At 49.2% G+C, this 23,800-nt stretch overlaps 1 protein-coding gene across 1 annotated transcript; it reads right to left on the reverse strand.

The window, feature by feature from the left end:
- Positions 1-16,580: 16,580 nt before the first annotated feature.
- On the reverse strand, positions 16,581-20,913 carry LOC109780848 (probable alpha,alpha-trehalose-phosphate synthase [UDP-forming] 11). Its single transcript, XM_020339437.4, has 3 exons — positions 18,549-20,913; positions 17,845-18,118; positions 16,581-17,270 (listed from the first exon to the last, which is right to left on the reverse strand). Exons 1-3 carry the CDS (start codon positions 20,486-20,488, stop codon positions 16,938-16,940), a joined length of 2,547 nt encoding a protein of 848 aa, XP_020195026.1. The 5' UTR covers positions 20,489-20,913; the 3' UTR covers positions 16,581-16,937.
- Positions 20,914-23,800: the final 2,887 nt, after the last annotated feature.

The following is a 23,800-nucleotide window of genomic DNA, read 5'->3' on the forward strand; positions in this document are numbered from 1 at the left end:
AAACTATGTCCAAGATAGTATATTTATATGTGAAATCTCTCTTCCTTCAATATTCTTTCATGAATTGTTCAAGTGACCAATTCTGTGTTTGCTAACTTTCAATAGATTTACCACCTATACTTATTATGTGTGAAGTCATTACTCCCCATGGTATAAGCATATGAAACATATATAAATTCATATTTATGATATTCAATTCATTCAACCATTTACTCATAGAATATATGTGAAGCACATGAGTAAATGACAAACTACTCCAAAAGATATAAGTGAAGAACACTGAGTAGTCAAATAATTAACTAGCCATGGGAGGATTCTTTTTCACACAAGATTTAAGATCCAATGATTTTATTTAAACAGCAAGTAAAACTGAAAATACGCTCCAAGCAAAACACATATCATGTGACGAATAAAATATAGCTCCGAGTAAGGTATACCGATAGTTTTGAAGACGAAAGAGGGGATGCCTTCCAGGGCATCCCCAAGCTTAGGCACTTGAGTCTTCCTTGAATATTACCTTGGGGTGCCTTGGGAATCCCCAAGCTTAGGGTATTTCCACTCCTTATTCTCCTCATATCGATATCTCACCCAAAGCTTGAAAACTTCAATCACACAAAACTTAACGGAACTTCGTGAAATAGGTTGGTATGATAAAGAGTAAACCATTCACTTTGGTACTGTCAAAGACAAGGTTCATAATTGTTCTCACACAATGACTACTGTACCATACCATTTCTACAATTTATATTGAGAAATATAAGCCATAGAAACTAGAAAACAAGCAAACTATGCAATGAAAACAGAATCTGTCAGAAACAGAACAGTCTGTAATGATCTGAACAGAAACCATACTTCTGCTACTCCAACAATTATGAAATAAATTGGTGTACGTGAGGAAATTGTCTATTAATCTTCTTCAAAAAGAATCAACTCAAAATCACTCTTCTGTAAAAAATGACAGCTAATCTCGTGAGCGCAAAGTTTCTGTTTTTTACAGCAAGATCACATTAACTTTCACCCAAGTCTTCCCAAAGGTCTTACTTGGCACTTTATTGAAACAAAAGCTATAAAACATGATTACTACAGTAGCTTAATAATGTAATCACACAAAACAGTAAGGGTAAATATTGGGTTGTCTCCCAACAAGCGCTTTTCTTTAATGCCTTTTAGCTAGGCATGATGATTTCAATGATGCTCACATAAAAGAAAAGAATTGAAACATAAAGAGAGCATCATGAAGAATATGACTAGCACATTTGAATCTAACCCACTTCCTATGCCTAGGGGTTTTGTGAGCACATAATTTATAGGAACAAGAATCAACTAGCATAGGAAGGCAAAACAAGTATAACTTCAAAACTTTAAGCACATAGAGAGGAAACTTGATATTATTGCAACTCCTACAAGCATATATTTCTCCCTCATAATAATTTTCAGTAGCATCATGAATGAATTCAACAATATAACCATCACATAAAGCATTCTTTTCGTGATCTACAAGCATAGAAATTTTACTACTCTCCACATAAGCAAAATTCTTCTCATTCGGAATAGTGGGACCACTAATTCCTAAAGTTAACACTCTTCCAAACCCGCTTTAGATGATAACATTATTCATACTCCAAACGATATAAGTGCAGTTCATGGAGCATTATACAATTAATATAGACTAACCAATATCCAAGCTCAAAATATATAAGTGAAGCACACGAAGCATTCTATAAAACCATACTCAAAAGATTTAAGTGAAGCACAAAGAGCATTCTATAAGTTCATACTCAAAAGATATAAGTGAAGCACATGAATCATTCTATAAATTGATGAAGGGACATATCATAATAGCGTGGTTCTTAAAGAAAAAGAAAAACATGAAGGACACAAATCATGTGAACTAAACAAAAACCGAGGTATACCAATAATTGTTGAAGAAGAAAGATGGGATGCCAACCGGGGCATCCCCAAGCTTAGATGCTTGAGTATCCTTGGAATATTTACTTGGGGTGCCTTGGGAATCCCCAAGCTTGAACTCTTGCCTCTCTTTATTCTTCTCACATCGGTAACTCCTCGTTCTTCGAACACTTCATCCACAAAAACTTTGTGAGATCCGTTAATATACTAAAGAAAATCACTACCTTTGGGTACTGTTTCAAACTCATTCCAATTTCATATTAGCACTTTATCTACTGTATTCCAACTTCACCATGGTTCATACCCACCGATACTACCCATAGATTCATCAAAATAAGCGATCAACACATAGAAAACAGAATCTGTCAAAAACAGGACATTCTGTAGTAATCTGGAAGTTTAGTAAACTTCTGTAACTCCAAAAATATCTAAAACAATATGAAAAGTTAAACAATTTCTATAGAAGTAATGTGCAAAATGTTTCAGACCCATTGAATTTCCTGTAAAAAATGTAAATTCACGCACTACAGCCAAAGTTTCTGTTTTTGTACTGCACATAGTAAACAAGCAATCTAATCATCCTAAAACCAAAGCTTGGCACATTATTTTTATAATACAATGAGATAACTATTTTCAGAGAAGCTTCCATGAAAATTTTTACATTGTTTCCATGAGCATGAACACAAGTGCTCAAGGTCGACCCTCACTTCTTCAATGCATAATCTTCCAATCACTTCTCTTATTGAAAAACTTTTTAGGCATGAGGGGCAAGTAATTTTTTTTGTATTTTCATTCTTTTAAAAAAATTGTATGTTCCACCCACAAATAAATAGAAACAAAAAGGTAAAACAAAATCTACTTAGTGAAGAAAGCAAACAAGCACACACGAGAATATCAACCCCACGCTATTGCTCCCCGGCAACGGCGCCAGAAAAGAGCTTGATAATCCCCAAGTGCATGGAATCATCGTAGCAATTCCCAAAGGTGGAAGTGATAAGTATGGAGTGTCGAACCGACAAGGAGCAAAAGGTAAGATCAATATTCTCTCAAGTCCTATCTGCCACTGATACGACTCTACGTACACCGAATGTTTGCTTCCAACTAGAAACGAGAAATAAAACTACGTTGTGGGTATGAAGAGAATAACTTTGCATGATATCGGGGAGCTAAAACATAAAAGTTGTTGTTGTTATCATAATGTTAGAATATATTACTAAATATTATAAATAGCGAGTGTGGAATAATGATGGGTCGGTGTGCGGAATTATCCTAGGCAATCGTTAACAAGACCGGTAGTCGTCATTGCAATTTCATATGAGGGAGAGGCATAAGCTAACATACTTTCTCTTCTTGGATCATATGCACTTATGATTGGAACTCTAGCAAGCATCCGCAACTACTAAAGATCATTAAGGTAAAACCCAACCATAGCATTAAAGCATCAAGTCCCCTTTATCCCATACGCAACAACCCCCTTACTCAGGTTTATGCTTCTGTCACTCAAGCAACCCACTATAAGCGAATCATGAACGTATTGCAACACCCTACAACGGGAATCCCTCATGCTTGCGCAACACGGAGGGCACAATAGGACAGCACCAAAATAAAACATACAACTCGTACCAATCTAGATCATCAATCAACCCAAGGACAAAAGATATCTACTCAAAACATCATAGGATGGCAACACATCATTGGATCATAATATGTGGCATAAGGCACCATGTTCAAGTACGGATTACAGCGGGGTGCGGGAGAGTGGATCACGTAAAAGAGATCAGGATGGTGATGTTGATGAAGACGAACACCGCGGCGATGATTGCCCTCCCGATGCCACTCCGGAGCCACCGAGAGAGAGGAGGAGAGGTTCTCCCCCTTGTGCTTCCTCCTCCACGGCCTCCCCCTGGATGGGGAGAGGTTCTCCCTCTGGTCCTTGGCCTTCATGGCGATGACGGCCCCTCCGGGATCCTCCTCCATGGCCTCCGGTGATGATGGCCCCCTCCGGCAGGGTGCCAGAGAGGGCCTATATTGATTTCTCGTGGCTACAGAGGCTTGCGGCGGCGGAACTTCCGATCTAGGTTATTTTCTGGGGGTTTCTGTATTTATAGGATTTTTTGGCGTTGGTTTCACGTCAGGGGGGTCTCCGAGTCGTCCACGAGATAGAGGGGCGCCCCCAGGGGGTAGGGCGCGCCCTCCACCCTCGTGGATGGCTCGGGACTCTTCTGGTCCATATCTGATCCTCCATGGGCTTCTTTTGGTCCATAAAAAATCGTCAAAAATTGGCACGTCAATTGGACTCCGTTTGGTATTCCTTTTCTGTAAAACTCAAAAACAAGGAAAAAACAGAAACTGGCACTGGGCTCTAGGTTAATAGGTTAGTCCCAAAAATCATATAAAATAGCATCTAAATTGATATGAAACATCTAAGATAGATAATATAATAGCATGAATACTTCATAAATTATAGATACGTTGGAGAAATATCACTTGGTGGGTCCCACCAGCTGTCTCGTACTAGGCCGACAGGCCGTGCCCGCCGCTCGCGGGTCTTGCTGGCTGCTTGGTACTGTAGCAATGCCTCTGATGATGTGTGGTTTGTCGGGAAGAGCGTGGCTACAGTCCCACCGCCTGGTGGGCGTTCACTGTAGCCATTCCCCATCTCTTTTGGTTAATGGCGCACATACTCAAAGGAAGGGGGAGGGCCGCCTGGTCAGGAGCCGGCCTCCCCGTGAGCTGACTGGTCAGGGCTCGCCGCCTTCTAGTTTCTCACGGACAGTTTGGGTTTGCCGCCTACGGGCCGTACGGACAGCCCGTCGTGGGAGCATGGCCTTCACTGCCATGGGTGATGTCATGGGCTGCGTGGCAAGAGTGCTGCGCCGGGCGAGGGATGTCCGCCCAACGCACTGCACTGTGGCCACACTCCGCCCTGGATTCGGGGGTGGCAGGCCGCACTGTAGCCACGCCCTGTCTCGTCGTGATTATGTGGGTGCAAACTTCGAGGGTACGAGGGGCCGCCTGCTAGGAGCCGGCCTCTCTGGATGCCGCCGTCCTCTAGCAGTCGGCCGCTTGGACCAGCTGTCCCCAAGAGGGCGGTCCTTTGTCTTTGATGCTTGAGGGGCGCAGCCAGCCCCGATGTCTTGAAATACCAAGGGAGCCGGATGAGGCTACCCGTGGTCATTTACTCCGACAGTAGTCCCCGAAGCTGGCGAGGCACCGCGGCTGAAAAGGCTGGCAGGAGTCGGACAGGACCAGGCAGGCCGCCTGGTGATTTCGAAATGTCATGGCGGGAGCCAGGTGGCGCGCCAGCCAGGCTCTAGGCTCGCCGCCCGCTGCCCGCACGCCATGCAGCGTCAGCCAGCCGAGCCGGCCTGCCAGTCCACGCGCGCGATGGGACGTTGCCGCAGGCCAGGGCCCACCACCACCGGGCATCGGCAAGCGCACGGATCCTCTGCAGCCGAGGCGGATGGTTGGGATTCCGTGGCGCAGTTATTACGCGCTGTTACTGCACGGTAATCGTGGGGACGTGGGGTCGTGGGCGCAGTTAATGCCACGACCCCCCACGTTCTCGCCCCCTCGGCTCCGCCGCCTGGGGCTATAAGTAGGGGGAAGAGGGGGCGGCAGGCACACGCGCGCCCTCCTCTCCCTTCGCCATTCTTCCTACTCTTTCCTCTGCTGCCGCCGCACTCCCGCATCTTGCCGAAGTGCCGCCGCAGTCCCTCGCTGCCGAGCCTATCCACCCCGCAGCATTGCTGCTCTGCCGTGGGCTCGCGCGTTCGTCACCACGCCGTGCCTCCGTCGGGCTCCAGTTCTCATGGCACGCGAACGGGCCGGCGACTAGGACGGCTCGAACGTCCACGAGGATCACCTCTCCTTCCTCCACCAAACGCGGCGGCTGCCCGGTGAGGGCTACGTACAGGTATGTGTTCCGCACGAGAAGGAGATCTTGCCGGCGCCGGAGGAAGGCGAACGCGTCGTCTTCCGGTCGCATTTTATTCGCGGCTTCGGCCTACCGGCAAGTGGCTTCCTCTGCTCCTTCCTTCAGTTCTATCGACTCCAGCCGCACCACCTCACACTAAACACGGTGGTGCTGTTGTCCGCCTTCGTTACTCTCTGCAAAGGTTACCTCGGCGTTCTCCCAACCCTCGAGCTTGGGGGAGTTCTTCTACACCAAGCTCGGCACTGCCGCCAAGGGGGAGGCGGCCCAGTGCGGAGCCTTCGTCGCGGTGCGACGTCCGGGCGCTGGGAATAGCTTCCCGGCTATCAGCTTGACACAGTCGGTCAAGCTGTGGCAAAAATCTTATTTCTACGTCAAGAATGTCCACCCGACGCTGCACTTCGTCAACCTGTCGGCTTTTACAGCCGGCCCGCCGGCTGAGCCCCGCACCAACTGGACTTTCAAGGCGAGGAAGCTGTCGACCGCCTCCACTGCCACCATCTCCCGGCTCAAGGTGATGATGGAGTCGGAGGGCCTCAAGGCCTCGGACCTGCTGACCGCCTTTATGGTGCGCGATTGCTCCCTCTCCAAGGCCGGCCTCATCTGATCAGCCAGATGAGCCGGCATCAAGACCCGTGCCGGATGTGCACGTTGGTGATGGTCTTCGGTGCATGACTATCGTCTGTTCCGAGTACCGTTGTATTGCATGTTATTTTGCACCGGGTTGGTTAAATATTTGCATGGTAGTTTTATTGTTTGCATGATATTTATTATTGATGCTAGTGTTCATGTCATGCTATGAGGAGTGTTCTAGTTGTGATATTCATGCTCGTTAGTATGCCATGCTCATCTGGTTAAATGATTAAATGTTGTTGTTATGCTCGTTGATTATGTTGCACCCCCATGCTCATGTTGATATCATGTTCATGCATTGTAGTTGCATCATGTTATTTTTATCATGGCTCAGCATATTGCATTCAAGTTTAACCAGATTAAATTGAACTTGAACAACTGTTGGCTGAGTCATGGTGCCACCAGATCGAGCTGACCAGTGCAACCACATTTGCCTTGTGTATGGGAAAGGCCCTAACGGGTCTATTGTCATGCCTCTCGCCGGTGCCTCCAACGTAGGGAAGGTTATGTGCGGGCGCTACCTTGGCCAGGTAGGACGGCATAAGCCTTGTGAGCCCGAGTTGTTTGCGCGCTTTGTCCCCGTTTGGGACCGTTTTTGCCATGACGGTGGCCGTAAGACCTTTGGTAGGCATGGGCCACCCAGGACTGAACCCAAAAGAGGTGTTGGTCGGAGTGGCTGGGAGAGTGCCATGGCAATAGATCGGATTTGTCGGAACGCCGTTGGTCCACCTGAATGGGAGTGCGAGGCCATGGATTTCGTGGTGTGGGTACAGTGCGCTACCTCTGCAGAGTGTGTGTGTGTTAAATCTATCGATAGCCGCGCCCGCGGATATGGGCCCAATTCGTGTCGGTGACACTATGGGTCAACAGTAATAATAATGATGTGCTTAATAACAACCTTGGTTCGATGATGAAAGAAGTTGATTGATATTTATGTGATTGTGAGAGGATCACTGTAGTATCATGAATACCAACTTGTTGGATATTTGGAATGTTATTCGAGAGTCAAGGGTAAAGGTCAAGCTCCTTGTGATCATAAATGATTGCTACGGTATTGTTAATACCAAGCTTGATTGGATCCTGAGATGATCGTGTGATATCCGTGATGGTAAGTGATACAGGTGATGGTTACAAGGTAACCAGAGCAGAGTAAGTTGGTGCATGATAGTTTCATCATGTTGCATGCTAGGCTCATCTTGAAAATATGTTCATGCCATGCTCGTATTGTTCTAGCTGTATCATCTTGTTCATGCTATGATTGATCTGATAGTATCATGTTAATCCTTGTTAACCTGTAATTGCCATGCTGTTGTTTGTCTTGATTGCTTTGGTTGCTGTGAGCTTGCAAGTACATTCAATGTACTGACCTGGCGTGTCATGCCAGCTTGCAGGTCATGCCGGATATGATTGCTTGTTTGCTGTGGATTCCTTGTTTGCGAGCTAGGATAAGCGTTCCAGCCAGAGTCCCTGCGGAGTGGAGTTCGACACCGTCGTCGCTTTTCCGCTACTAGTAGTCCTTCCGCTGCGTCATGTTGTTCTGCTGCTTGCATGGGGCAACCGTGGCAGGCGTAGTCTCGTTGTGCCGATGTAACCCCCTTGTACCCATATAGATTGCAATAAAAGAGATGGTTTGTTCTATGCTAAGCAGTGTCGTATTCCAGAAGACTTCTCCTCGATCTCTGGGCTGGAATACGGGGCGTTCCGATTTCTCTGAGGCGGGTGCCATAGTTCTGAACCCTTTGCATGGGTGACCCTGGGGGTTTATATAGGCCTACCCCCCAGGGGTACAATGGTAATCTGTCCGGGTGTAGGACCCGGATGTCGGTGTCTCTGGGCGCCGGCTTCTCCGCCGGCTGCTGGGGCCCATCGCTTGGTGGGTCCCGCCGGCTGCCGCGGACTCGGCCGACAGGTAGGGCCCGCCGCCTGCGGACCATGCTGACTGCCTGTTGCTGTAGCCTTGCCCTTGATGACGGAAGCCTTGTTGAGGGGCGCATGGCTACAGTTCCGCCGCCTGGCGGGCGCTTACTATAGCCACACCCCATCTCATCGGATTAATGGGGCGCAGACTCCAAGGAAATACCGCCTGCTGGAGGTCGGCCCGCACTTGAGGCTGCCTTCTGGTTGCTCGCGGACAGGTAGGGCCCGCCGCCTGCGGGTCGTACCGACCGCCCATTGTAGGAGCATGGCTCCTGCTGACGTAGGCCGCGCCATGGGCCGCATGGCGACAGTGCCGCGCCGGCCGAGGGGTGTCCTCTTGGTACACCCGCACTGTGGCCACGTTCGCCCTGGATTCGGGGGTGGCAGGTAACACTGTAGCCACGCCCTGTCTCGTTGTAGTAAATGGGTGCAAACTTTGAGGAGGCGCAGGGCCGCCTGCTGGAAGCAGTCTCCATGAAGCCATCTGCTGGGAGCTCGCCGTCTTTTGGTAGACGGCCCCTTGGACCAGTCGGCCCAAGGAGTTGGTCGTTTGTCCGGGAGGCATGAGGGGCTTAGCTAGCCCCGATGTCTTGAAACGCTATGGGGTGCCCATGAGGCTACCCGTGGTCAATCCCTCCGACAGTTTTCAGCAAAGTATTCTACACCAAAGGCTCTAATATTGATTAGGAGGCTTTTAGAATTAATTCAACATCAACGGGCCGAAGAAAATACTAAGAGGCCTAGTAGTTGATTGAATTAGAGCTACATCTTATCCTCTCTAGTCCTCATAATTAGAAGTCCAGTGTGGTTCTAATCTTCTCCTGTAATTCTCCGATGACGATTAGCTCTAGACAGCGAAGCGCTACCGGATCATGAAGACCGTATGCTTGCAAAACTGGAGTGGTCGTGCTTTCGGTGTTCCATTCGAGGGATCGTTCGTGAACGGTTCGAGGGACTTCAAGTACGAAATACACCGACTCTTCTTCTGCTGCAATTCGGAGTTGGTAACGATCCAACTAAACAGTTGTTGCATCTTCACTAGTGTTCCTGCTAGATCGTAGAACAAAAAAATTGTTTCCTACTATGTTTCCCAACATGCGGTCAGCTGGCTTCGGGCAGGAACACGAGTGAGTGCGCAAAAGGTGTTTTTGGTGGGCCAGGTTAGTCAAACGCAGGCGTGGCAGCGGTCCGTACGCCCGCAACCCCCCTCCCCCATTTATCTCTGGTTTGCGGGAAAAAGAGCGCCCGGACCGTCGACTGGACCGATGCAGGCCCGCGTTGGATGGCAAAACGCGTCCGAACCGCGTGGTCCAGATGATTGCGAGTGATTTGAGAGTCCGTGTTGGAGATGCCCTAAGCAATGTATTACACCGGGCCATAATATGATTAACCAACATTTTCGGGCCAACTAACGAAGTTAAGCAAAATGCGAAAATGCCAAGTGGAGACCGACCTTCTAGAGGCCTTAATTTGAAAACTTTAAAATTTAACTTTCAGTTTCAAAAATTCCGAAATAATACACATATATGACAAAATATACATGTGTGTAAATTTTCAGGTCGAAGTATGTTAAAATTAGAGCTAAAAAGGATCTTTTTAGCATTGTACTATTCATCCTAGTATATGATATTGGATTTTTGTGCAACTCATAATTCAAGGTATTGCATCCCGAAATTTTACACACATATACATTAAATCCTTGGATACATGTGTGTGTGTTTTCTAGAATTTTTTGAGACTGGAAAGTTTGAATTTTGAAATTCTTAAAATTAAGGCCTCGATGGACATGGTCTCCAAAATGCCCTACTTGATAGAATGACTTTTAAAAGCAAAATCTCTAGAAAAACATTGCAGCCGTAAAGAAAAAATAGTCTAATATTTTTCTTATCGGAGTGTGTGAGCAAAAATCGATCAAGAATTTATCAAATATATTAGAGGTTTGAAGCTTTGGGTCTTAGAGCAACTCTAGCAGAGTCGTCATATTTTATTTTATTTTGCAAGAAATTTTTAATATATTCATCTTCAATCATAGCAATACAAAGAACAACAGATATCCGACAGCCTACATATCGCATATGGGGTGTGTTCCATTTGGATATGAGTATTGTGGAGGCAACACACAAACACAAAATCATGGGATCAACTTATCAATTAAACATTCCTTTTTCCTACCCTCCCTGTGATCCACGTGAGGTGGAGGGTCACCTAAAATTTCCTTCGTGCCACACCGAATTGCACATAAATGCCATATGGAGCACACTCCAAAATACAACCCCGAGCCACCATATATGGCGACTGGCGGGATATGAAGGACACTGTATAAATTATGACGATTACGGACAAGATGACAACTACGTTAAAGTGTCTTTTTTGGTCAAAATCACCACCAATAGTGGTTATTATGGCGATCAGGCAGATACGGCGACTCTTAGTGAAGTGTCCAGACCAGAACCTATAAAGTGGATATTTTCACGTTTCCAAGTTACAAGTAACAAGTGATTTTAGATTCAAAGATGCGCAACTGGATAGTGCTAATAAAGTGGGAGACACAATGGAAAAACAAACATGACAAATACCATGGCGCCAGACAAGCAGTACAAAACTTCATTTTCAAGAGTCACTCCGAACAAGACCTTGGCCAGTGTCAAAGCGAGATATTTTGTCGGTTTGGTAGCACGGGCCACCCAAACGAAAGTCCCTCTCGCGATAAAGCACGGGCACGCACAATGAAAGCATACAACAAATCGCCAACGAATCCACGCCAAACCAATCGCCAACGCCAACGCCAAGTATCCGCATACAATAAAGCACCACACTTCGAGCATTTCAATTTAGCCTGACCGAATACGGTGGAATTAACGTGCAGCATATGCCATCTCCTCTTTCCGATCGGTCGGCCAAGATGATAAGTATGCGAGGTGCGCGTAGCATGCAGGCGTAATATGCTTAGCACATGCTTGCACAACACCAACTCTCTCGCCTAGGTCTCACGCACGCACACATGCTCAACGGATTACTATCTTGTTGCTTGCTCTGGACAGCGCTGGCCGATCGACTGTATACTAGTACTGGGATCGAGATTGATCGATCGTCCAAAAAATGTCAATTATATATGCCATCTTACCGGAAGCATCTACTCTGGTCAGCTGTCCTGTTCTTCGTATGGACCACCCAAACATGGCCGCGGTCGTCTGAGATGAGAGTTTCTTGGTCAATGTCATGCTAAACAAGAGCTACTAGTAGCCTTACATGTCCTATCCACTAATTTGTCCAAGCGCATGCATCTGTTGTTAATGGTGCCGGATCGAAACGGATCGGCATGCATGCATATGATAGTACATGGAATGGGAGGATATTCTTTCCTTCTCTGCCCAATTATTCGCACAAAACAAGCTAGCCTGCCTTGTCTAATGCTCAAGTACGTGGGCTCACTTTCTTTGCCTCACCGGTCATCCGGAAGTTCCAAGGTCTGGTTCGTGTCTTGTGAGCTAGGCGGCAGTCGGCACGGCACGCGTAGGTTTAGGTTGGATCTTGTGGCCACGGCTAGGTGTGGAAAATGGGTGGCTAATCGAGCTGCCATATCCAAACGAGGCGGCGGCACAACTATATACGTAGGCCGGAGTTCATGAAGAAACAAATTAACTACCACCACTTGTGAATAAGTAGTAGAGTTAGCTAGTTATCTAGCTAGTAATAATAGTTGGTAGAAACGGACGCCTAAATTGTCGATATCATGCCTCTAATTTTGGCTTAGCATACGTACACGGCAGCAAAACGACGGAGAAAGAGTAAAAATTTGATGGCACCAAAATCTTAGGGACAGATAAGCGCAGTTAGCTAGCTCACGCTTCATCCCTCCCTCCTCGGGGTTTTCTAATTCATTACAAGAAGAACGTGAAGGATGTGACTCATGCATGATAAACAAATGCAAAGACAAGAAGATGGAAAAAATGACTTTGGGGTGGAAAGCAACGTGGCAGACCCTTTAGGGGCACGGGTGTCAATCGCAGGAAGCAACCTGAAGATGCACCGGCCGGCGGTTGGGTTTACCCATGCATGCAGAAGAGCTAGTCCACACACACAGCGGCGGATTAAGGTCACTACATGAAAGGTTAAGGTATTAAAATTTATATGTGGTTTGTCCACGAGCAAGTAATACTCATAAAAAATAACTTACTTAAAAGGTGATGGGTAGGCAATTCGCGGTGTTATTTTTGTGCTCAGGATGAAACAATACAACATTTATTTTTTGAATGTCCACTTGCCGGGTTACTTTGGAGAACGATTCATATAGCTTTCAATATCAATCCTCCAGTAGATATTACGTCTTTGTTTGGGACGTGGTTAGCTGGGGTTGAACAGATCACGACAGCTCATATTCGGATTGGAATATGTGAGCTATTATGGGCTATATGGAACGGCAGAAATGATATGATTTTTAACAGACAACACAACTTAACTTTTTTGCAGGTTGTCTTCAGAGCTACAGCTTGGATCTATACGTGGTCCTTACTCACTCCTATGGACTCCAGGGAGCCTTTGGTTACTGGGTGCAACCAATGGGAGATGGTAGCTCGGGTTATATTCAACCGGTTCGGATGGCGTTCGCATAATAGGATAGGAGTCTAGAGAGCTTATCCTTATTATTACCGTCACGGTTGTCTTTGTCCGCTTGTAATTTTTCGTTTTATTTACTTTGTCGTGCTCCGTTTGCGAGCTGTAAGACCTTTATGACGATACTTTCTGGATTTTTAATAAGAGGGCCGTATGCATCATCATGATTTTTTTTAGAAAAGGAGGATGATCCCGGCCTGTGCATCTGGGCGATGCATACGGCCACTTTATTAATTATTCTCACAAAACCTTACAAAGTAATACAATAGTAAGACTAAAGCCGCCGTCTAAGCAACAAACTGTCGCTACACCTATCCAGTTGATGAAGGGGCGCAGATAGCCTGGGCCTAATACCAAAACAGACATCGCAGCCAAACCTAACATCTAAGACCTGAGGTCTCATCCAGGACGCCTGCCGGGCATGGGTCTCACCGGTCCGGCGTGCTCTCATAGGCCGCCGCCGCCAACTGCCACCGCTCCATCTTTAGAACTGTACTGATGCATCAACCTTGCTCGGTCCAGCTATCGTCGACGCCACCATGGCGCCCAACGGCACCTCCTCCCTGCGCGCAAACAGCTGAGCACGTCGCGGTCGCCACTGATACACCTCAGCACCATGCTGCCAAGTACCACCAACCGACACAGATTGAAGTCTTTGGAAGATCTGCCGTGCGTAGCACCTGCCGACCAGGCATGACAAAGCGTAGCACCTGTCGGTCAGGCATGACTTGACATCTCCACCGAAACTCCGTGCAAGACGAAGCCGCTCCACCTCCTGCCTCTGACTTCCAGCTCTGCTTCACAAACGATGCTCCCAAGAGAGAAACGACACCGCAGTGCCGCCATCGTCTGATCTGGAACACCAGGTCCTAGGGTTTTCCCCGGAGCAGCACGAGTGGGTCGACAGTAGTTACACGATGATGCCTTCATCAAGGTAACGGTGTAGAACGCCGCCATCGCCTGCGGTCTGCTCGGTTTTCACCGGCAACCATGTCTCTCCAACTCACAGCCGGGACTAGATGATGGATCTCGAAATCAAATCAGCAAGCCTCTGGCCAGCCACCTCCGACGAAGAAGATGACCACCTCCACTAGCTACACGGGCCAGAACAGATCTGCCATGTGCCGCCAAGCAGTCCACCAGGCCCTCGACGCCGTCGCCGATCTAAAGCCAGATGACATGCCGCCGAAGACCGCATCGCGCCGCCGCCCGATCCAGGCCAGCCGCCCGTGGCGCGAGGCAGGGCCGACCGCCGCCACCGTCGAAGCCATCGCCGCCGCTTCTAGATCGGCCGCACCTCCACGCATGTTGGGGCCCCGCCACCCCAGAGACGCGGGAGGGAGGAAGAGCCCCCGCCACTGCCGTCGGCCTCCGGGTGCAAGCCGGCGACGTCCTCCGGCGGCGGCGGGAGGAAGGGAGGAGGATCGGGTGGCCTCTCGAGTGGCGGCTGGGAAGGCCTCCGGAGTCGCCTGGATCGGGTATGCATCATCATGATGCAGAGGCCGGGGATATACCTCCATTTCAAAAAAAAAAACACACACAGAGCGGCTGCTTGCAGCTGAAGGCGGCCGCTACCTAGTCAGCGTCTGGTGAACGTGGGTTAGAGACTCACCAACGCACACACAAATTGAAGTAACCACGGCAAATACAAAGAAAAAAGGACGGACTGACTACACGATCCGACCCGATGACAGGCACGCGGGGGGACGCATATGCGCGAACCAAGCTAGGGCCACTCAGTCTCTGCACAAGGGCATGCACTTAGTTACGTGGCAGCACTGTTGATTTACCCACCATGCACGCACGGTTGATCTGATCTGAACCCGATCAGTTTACATCCCTGATCCATCCATGCTGACCAGGACGGGACGCCTACCTACGCCATCCGACCGACTCATACTCCATTGGCGACGTGGACAAGGCACGGCGGGGCACCAGGCCCATCTCCCGGACCAACAACCCGCAGCGCTGGCCATCCCTCCATCCTTCGAGAAACGTCTCAGACTCTTGGATGCAACCGACGACGCACCCACTGCTCAGCGATGAAGCCCGGAGAATGTGGAACACGGCACCATCCTGCGGATATAGATGGATCGATCGATGGTGGCTAGCGTGTGTCCTGTCCCGGCCTGCCGGGCTTGGCTGCCTTTGTTTGACCTCGAGCAGTTTGTGCATGGAAGATTCGTGTAAAGCTCCTGCCATGGGACCTGCCGAGTGGAGTGGAGGAAGTTGGTCGTCTCTCGGTCTCGGGATTTTTCTTCCATCTCTCCAGGTTGCACCTGGGACAGCTCCATCCAGCTTCACACAAGTTGGAAATTATTAGCAACTTTTCGGCTTGATGATATATACATACTAAGGTCGTGATCCAAAGTGTATTCATCACACATAGTAGAGGCCACGTGTAATCCTCTGGGCTTTAATTTGCCGTCCAGAAATATCTCCAAAATTGTCAGAGAATTTATGAGAACTTGATCTTGCATGAACAACGATGGATGCCGGTCGTACGCTGATCCAAGAGTCCCAAAACGCGACCAAGATTTGGGGTAAAAGACAGATGAGGATATGCCAGTGCTACTGTGCCACGACAGCAGCTAGCATCGGTGTCCGAACGACGACCAGACAGAGGCTTGGCATAGTATGAACCCGGGAGATGCTCGTCGCAGGAGACACGCGACGATAACGCATGCATGGACGGGTCGAGCGGCGGCCAAGTTGCGCCGCGCCGCGCCTACCATTATTCCCTTATCCGATCCGAGGAGAGGAGGACAGAGACGACGCCCATGGAGGGAAAAGAAGAAAGAAAGAACCACGCCACAGAACAAGTTGTAGTGGAGCAGCAGCGGATAGGCACGCACCCCAGGGTTACCGACAGACCGGGGCTGTGAGGGGCAGCGCCAAAGCTTAATCCAGCCAGGCACCTGAATCATGGAGCCCAAAGCCTCTTTGCCGGAAGGCGTGTGAGGCGAAATGATGGAGCACCCGGGGCATTCCATTCCACCGACTGGTCGACCGCTCGATCAACCCATGTCCCTCTCCTGCGTGTACCGCATCGACTGTGGCGTGCATGCTCGACCGTCGTACGCACTGGCACAGCACGGGCTATGTACTGGCTGCTTTTTGACAGCGAAGATTTGCCAACCGTAATCATGGCCAAGGAAAACTTGCTTCGGCCGTTGAAGTTGGGCTCCTAGGAAATGTCACATGCCTCAACGTCTGCTTTCAGCCGGGCCGGACGTGGTACAGAGATATCCCTGTGTGAAATGTGGGTGATGATCAGCTGATCAGTTGGGGGTTGGCACCGGCTTAGGTTAGTCTCCCGTCTCTTTATTTACCAGGATGCTGGCGGCGGCACAAGATAATGAGCACCTGGTCTGATCTGGACGCCGGTGGGCATCCTTCCATCCGGATGGACCAGACCTGGTCGTAATAATGCAGCAGCAAAGGTGAAAAGCGTGGCCGAATGGGACTGCCACTCCACTGCATCCATCCATATATGGTGTGAAATTAAGGTTGCAATAGTGGGGATGGATGGATGGATGGATCAAGGATATACTATCTGTGCCATATCATGGGGGGGCTGAAAGAATCATTTTTCTTCTTCCTCTGATTGATTTCATCGTCATCGTCAACTACATATACAATGTGACCGGAAGGAACAAACCTCTTCTTCTCACGCTCAATGTATGGGGCGGGCGGGCATATGTATATGCGTGCGCGAGAGGAAGAGGTTGGAAACATAAACCAGAAAAGAAAGAAGAAAGAAGAAAGAAACCTGTTTATCCTGTAACTGCAGCTAATCCTAAAACCACACCAACTGACTTCCTGAATCATCATCATCGTCGTCGTCGTCCTTCTTTTTTCATCGGTTATTGACATCATCGTCGTCGTCCTTCTTTTTTCATCGGTTATTGACATCATCACGTCGGTTTGCTCATACCCCGTTTCCTTCCTCGAAGGTGACCCGGAGCTGCACGGGCCACGGCCGCTGCTGCGACGGCGCGCTCGCGAGCCCCTGCAGCATCTTGATCACGTCCACCGTGTCGTCCAGGTAGTACTTGGCCATGCTCGGCTTCTTCCCCACGGTGCACGCAAACACCTCGCTCGTCGCCGGGAGCTTCACGCTGCCGTTGGCCGGGCACACGATGCTCTCGAACATGTCCTCGTCGGACCGGTCGTCCCCGATGCAGAGCACGAAGTCAGGCGCCTTGCCGCCGCGCACCATGGACGACAGGAGGCTCTCCACCACCACGCCCTTGCTGATGCCCTGCACGACGACCACAGAGAGAGGAGATATTTCATTCATGTCAAACCAAGACAACGATACTCCCTCAAGTTTCATTCAAAGTTGCTGGTGGTGCTGGCAAGTGACGGAGATGCTACTTCCTTCTAAAATAAAATCAATAGCGCCACGCAAGTTGCTCTCCTCCAAATCCAGTGGGGACAAAACGGGCGTTTCTTCCACGAATTCCCCTGTCCACACCCGGGGAAATGAATGGCCCACCGCCCGATTCAACAAATCTGTTTCGTGGAGAAGATATAGATTGTTCCGGGGAGGCAATCAAGCATGTGGCAGTGTGGTGTGGTGGATGAGGACTGGATCGGATTGGATTGGATTGGATCGGATCGGATCAATCCTTATCCGTTGCCTTTAGTTGGACAGCTACGTTTGGTTGTTTAGCTGTTGTTCAACATGTTTTATAGTACTACAAGTCTACGACCCCAATTAATTATTTTTCCATTTGACCGACTAGCAGCAGCCAATTAATCAACTCTAAATAAAACTGTAGAACTACAGCCAGAGGAGAGGAGAGGAGAGAAGCAGCTTGCACGCGCTTTACCTGAGGATTAACCTCCACGATGTGCTGGCCCCTCTTCACGACGACCGGCTCGTTGGCGAGCACGCTCTCGAGATGGTCGAGCAGCTCTTTCGCCTGGCATGAACCGAAGTCTGGATCCGCCTCGTCGTGATGCCACACCAGCGCGCTCTCCTTGTGCTCGATGTATGATCCATCGGTGGCCTCTGTGTACAGTCTCATCACCGGCTCGGCGGTCTTCTTCCAATCGAAGTCTGCCACCAGCCCGCAGGTCTCCCATGGCGATTCCTTGCTCCACCTGCAATGAAGAATTGGCCAGAGTTTTCAGTACATGTCAAATTCACAACCACAAACAAAGATTTGAATGCTCTCTTCTACCTAAAGGAATACTGGAACAGTAGCCATCTATGCTTAGGTTCATGGTCGAAATCAATCACTTCCCACCCTCCAAAACCATAACCTCCTAAATTCGTTCTGGAAGCAAGGATGTCGACGATTCAAGGCTAATTTCAGAGGAGCTATGAATCTAGACCAGTTGGTTACTCATTGTGCAACTTGACATGTTTTCTTGGATGTACTGCTTCTGGTAGTACCTTTGCTTAATTCGCATGCTTTGCTTTCTAAGGATTTTATCCAAATCATCAAAAGCGGTCAACAAGAATCCGGATCAAAGCAACACCGTACCAACTAGCAGTAGATCTTTACCGACAAGTGTCTAGAGATCTCACCTGGTGAAGTAGCCATGCTCCGCAGCAATCCCCAGCTTCTCACATGGCGCAAACCACTTGCTCAGCTCATCCTTCCCCCGACCGCTCACGATGAACACCCTGTTCTTCGGGTCTTCGCACAGACGATTCAAGACAGAGATGACCTCACTGCTCGGCGCCTTGTCGATGGAGCTCTCCGGCATCACGGTCCCATCGTAGTCCAGGAGGATCAGCCGGTTCTCCGTCTTCCTGAACGACGGCACAATGTGCTCGACGGAAAGCCGCCTGAAATTTGGGCCAAGCGCCACCACCTTGAAGCTCATCCCGAAACCAATCCCCCAATGCCGCCGCGAGAAATGGTCCTTGCACGCTCGCTGCAGGTCCTGGTCGAACGAGCGCGCCCAGTAGGCCACATCATGGGTGCTCACGTACTTGTAATGCTTCTCGTGCCGCAGCCGCTGCTCGCCGTCGGACATCCTCAATGCCGAGCTCATGGCCTCGGCAACGGACTCCACGCTCCATGGGTTCACCCGGATCGCCCCGCTGAGCGACGGGGAGCATCCCACGAACTCAGAGAGGACGATGACGCTCCGCTTGGGGGCGTCCCCCAGGGCGGTGCTCTCCTGCCGGCACACCGTGTAGATGTACGGAATCCGGTTGAGCCCGTCGCGGACGGCGCTCACCACGCAGCACTCGGCGGCCGCGTAGTAGGCCGCCTTCTCGTGCTCCGACACGGGGCGGCTGATCATCACGATTGGGGTGTACCCGGGGGTGCCGAACCGCTCGTTGACCCGGGCGCTGATGGCTCTGGCCTCGTCCTGCACCTCCTGCACGTCCCGGCCCTCGCTGCGCGCCGGGTTGGTGATCTGCACCAGCACGGCCTTGCCGCGGAGCTCGGGGTTCTCCACCAGCAGCTGCTCCATCCCCAGGAACTTGAGCCCGATCCCCTTGAAGAGGTCGACGTCGTCCACGCCCAGCATGAGGCGCCGCCCCTTGTAGGCGTCGGCGACCTGGCGCACCACGTCCGCCGTCTCCGGCGCCGACACCACCGACCGGAGCTGGCCCATGTCGATGCCGACGGGCAGTATCTTGACGGTGACGGTGCGGCCGTAGTACTCGATGCCGATGTATCCGCGCTTGGACTGGTAGTCGAGGCCGAGGAGGCGCGAGCACGCCGACAGGAAGTGGCGCGCGTAGTCGAAGGTGTGGAAGCCGACGAGGTCGGCGTTGAGGAGGGCGCGGAGCAGGTCGTCGCGGACGGGGATGGTGCGGAAGATCTCGGAGGAGGGGAAGGGCGAGTGGAGGAAGAAGCCGACCCTGGCGCGCGGGAAGCGCTTGCGGAGGAAGGTAGGGAGGGCGAGCAGGTGGTAGTCCTGGATCCAGACGAAGTCGTCGTCGGGGGCGAGCACCTCGGTGAGGCGGTCGGCGAAGGCGCGGTTGGCGGAGAGGAAGGAGTGGTAGAGCGCGCGGTCGAAGGGCAGGCCGCCGAGCGTGGAGGGCGTGAGCGGGAGCAGGTAGTGGAGCAGCGGCCACATGTAGTGCTTGCAGAAGCCGTGGTAGAACTTGCCGTGGAGGTCGGCGGGGAGGAAGACGGGCAGGCAGGAGAAGGCGGACACGAGGTAGCTGGCCAGCTCGTCGGAGGCCGCCTCTGCCGCGGCGGGGGGCAGCGTGCCGACGTGCAGCACGGGGGCCGCGGCGGGGAGGCCCGAGCGGAGCTGGTAGGCGACGGTGCCCGCGTCGACGGTGAATTTAAACCCGAACGGCGCCGCGGGGTCCGGGGACGCGCGGAGGGGCAGGCGGTGGGAGACGATGACGCGGCGAGGCGGGCCGGAAGGGGACGGGGAGGCCGGCGAGGAGGGGGAGGCGCCCGCCATGACCCGCGGGAGCCGGAGCGGGGACGGGGGGAGCGGGGGCAGCTCGTCGGCCAGGTCGAGCAGGTTGTGGCAGGAGAGCGACGGCATCGCCGGTCCGATCCGATCCTTGGTTCTACCGGTGCGCGCCGCAGATGCCCAGTGCTGCTAGACGGGAATGGCGCATGAAGAGACGGCGAGGGCCGCGTGGGAATGCAGAGGGAGAAGAGGGGGAGGAGGAGGATGGGGTTGCCAATTCGGTGGAAGCTTCTGGGGATAAGAACGGCCGGGGGTGGGAGCGGGGGAGGAGGTATATATAAACGAGACGAGACCAGCATGGAAGCGGCGCGATCCCGGCCCGGCCCACCTAGCTGCTCTACCACTCCTAGCTTGGACCAGGATCAGGCGGAGGTGCGGACGAAGGTGGAAGAAGGGGGCAACCAACGCGCACACGGGGTGGGGGCGGGGGCTTGGGCTTATCCAGATCGGAAAGGGGCGGGGGCGCGGCGCGAATGACGGTCATGCCCCCGGCCCGCGCCGTGGGACGGTTCCGGTTGGATTTTTCTTTTATTTTTTGCCAAGCTATTGGAGTTGGAATTGGGGATCGGATGGATAGACGAGCGCTGCGTGCGTCGGTCGCGGTCGTCAAACGAAACGGCCGCCGGGTCTGGTATCCCTATCCGTCTATCCGCCCCGCCCGACCCCGGCCGGTCCGTGACGTCGCGTCTGCGCACGTAGGAGCCCGCGCATGCCGCCCTACGCACGCACGTACCGGAAAGAAGGAAGGAGAACGCGCACCGGGAAAACGGGAGTTTAAAATGTGCTTTCCGTGCCACGTTTTGTGGTTGAACCGTGTTCGGTCTACCCAACCGAGCGGGTGTCCAAAATGTCGGACAATAATAAACTGTTTGAAGGGAATACTGACGACGTAGACGCCGTGCTTATCTTTTATTATTTGACGAGATTTTTAAATTGAAGATATGCAGGTTAAACTTTGAACGGTTTTCAAGTCAAATCATTTTTGCTATATAAAGGGCTGCTCGCAACCTAATAATTTGTTCTTTTCTTTGTCTCGACGCACACGACGGAGTTCAGCATTTAATTTCTACCATAATTAAATTAGTCCAGTTTTTGAATTGTGCAGGAATTTCTATGTCATACTCACATTGCTTTCAATGAATGTTTTTTATTTAAGAAACTGAGCACAAATCCTTGTGAAACATGCACACAGACCTTATCTATATAAGCTGGTAGATCTTGGGATAACGAAATCCGCCCTCGTAGTCGAGGGACAAGTCATACCATTTAAAGGATATATAGCATCGAAGAGTATGAAGTAATTACAGAAAATACACAACCACATATCGGGTGTATACTCAAACCCGGATAGGTTAGCTTCACCAAAAGAAAACCTAACTATATAAGCTATACTTCGTTTGTGCTTGCAACGGACAAGAGTATACACATTTGCTCCTATGTCATGTTTTTTTTGTTGAAACGTGTTAGGTCTACCGAAAGGGTGTCCCAAATGTCACATAAACAACTTTAGGCCCAAGACATTGACGCTATGCTTATCTATTATTTTGCAGAGTTTTTAAAGAGACATATGTCATGTTCAACTTCGAATAGTTTTCAAGTCAAGTCATTATTATGTAAAGTATTGTTCACAACGTAATAATTTGTCCTTTTGTCTGTCTCGATGCACAAGATAGCTTTTGGGATTTGATTTTTTGTGACAAATAGACAAATCTGGTATTTCGAAAAGTGAAGAAAAAATATGTGGTTGGACACATTTTGCTTCTGGTGTAGAAAAGTAACATAAGATGGACGAAACCATGATTATGTGTCAAGGCATCATTAGTTGCTTGGTAGCGATAAGATTAGGTGGAAAGTGACAATGGATGATCTTGTATGTTCGATATTCATGTTCGAGAAAACGCCTATATGATGGAAAGTCAACATTCACATCTGAACTAAAATGAAAATGGGTGTGGAAAATTTCCATTGTTTTTGGTAAATGCAATCTTATATCCTTGATATTCATGATCAAGAAAACTCCTATATGGCAAGTCAACATTCACATCTGAACTAAAAGGAAAATGGGCGTGGAAAATGTCAATATTTGTTTGTAAATGCAACCTTTTATCTTCGATATTCATGTTCGAGAAAACACCTATATGGCAAGTCAACATTCACATCCAAACTAAAATGAAAATGGGTGTGAAAAATGTCCATATTTGTTTGTAAATGCAAAGGCGAGGATGTGTTGGGTTTTGAAACAAATGTGGACATGTGAGATGATGGATCCATATATAAAAACATGTTTGCTAATTTACGAAATTCAAGTCCCATATGGGAGTAATCGACATATAATCATAAAGGTGGTCAGATTTCACTTAATATATGACTAACTTTAAAAACATGATGAATTACAGTAGTATTCGTTTGTCTACCAGTATAGCATCGATTTGTTGTATATCATGAGTCAATTATTTTATGTCACATAGTTACCAACTTATTTATTATGCCTAGTATCATATGTAATTAAATTGTATGGTATTTGTACCTGTTCCAAATTAATTAAATATCATATATGTGTTTGTATTCTAGTAGTTGTTCCACATTCGTATCCGATAACTTATTTACCTGCATTCGTAGTTCCATTTAAAAAATATGAAGACGAAAATCGGGAGGACACTATTTTATATGCGCCTGATCAATTTCCATTCGTAGACATGATGCAGATATTAGGTGCTTGGAAATGTAAATATTGATTACTACAAAACATGGCGAGACAAATAAGGAAACATTCAAAGTAGTAAAATGAAGGTTATCCCCGCAATAATTATTGATTATATGTTGACAAATCAGGGCCTGACTTAAGTGTGATAAATTGTTTTAATGCTCACCATTTTGAAGGAAATATGGTATATAATTTTCATTCAAAAAAGGCACATATTTATAGGTTGACGCAAAAAATGACTCTGCATATGCGGAAGATACACATACATTATGTCTTACTTCCTTAATGAAGTTTGCCATTACTCGAAGAGTATGAAGTGTGATGTTCTAATTTTCGTTGAAACTTTAAATTGTTTTTTAGAAACACAATACAAACACAAACGCTGACATACATGCACATACACTCACCCTACGAAAACACGCACACCTTATGCCTATAAGCACTTTCGAGAAAACTGAACTGGTAGGTCTTGAGATTGACGAAGACATGTTAGGTGCCTCGTTGTCAAGGAAAATCTCGTCTCTCACTAAAAGAATAATATTCTATCTTTATAAGACGCGCAGGGATCAAACCCCCGTGTATGGGGGTACAACTACCATTGTAAACACCGAACTACATGTTGGTCATAAAATGATAATTTTGACCATTATGAAAATAGTTCTACCTTTGTTTTTTTGCCA

The sequence above is a fragment of the Aegilops tauschii genome, chromosome 6 (genome assembly GCF_002575655.3).
Source record: "Aegilops tauschii subsp. strangulata cultivar AL8/78 chromosome 6, Aet v6.0, whole genome shotgun sequence".
In the NCBI taxonomy this organism is placed as follows: domain Eukaryota; kingdom Viridiplantae; phylum Streptophyta; class Magnoliopsida; order Poales; family Poaceae; genus Aegilops; species Aegilops tauschii.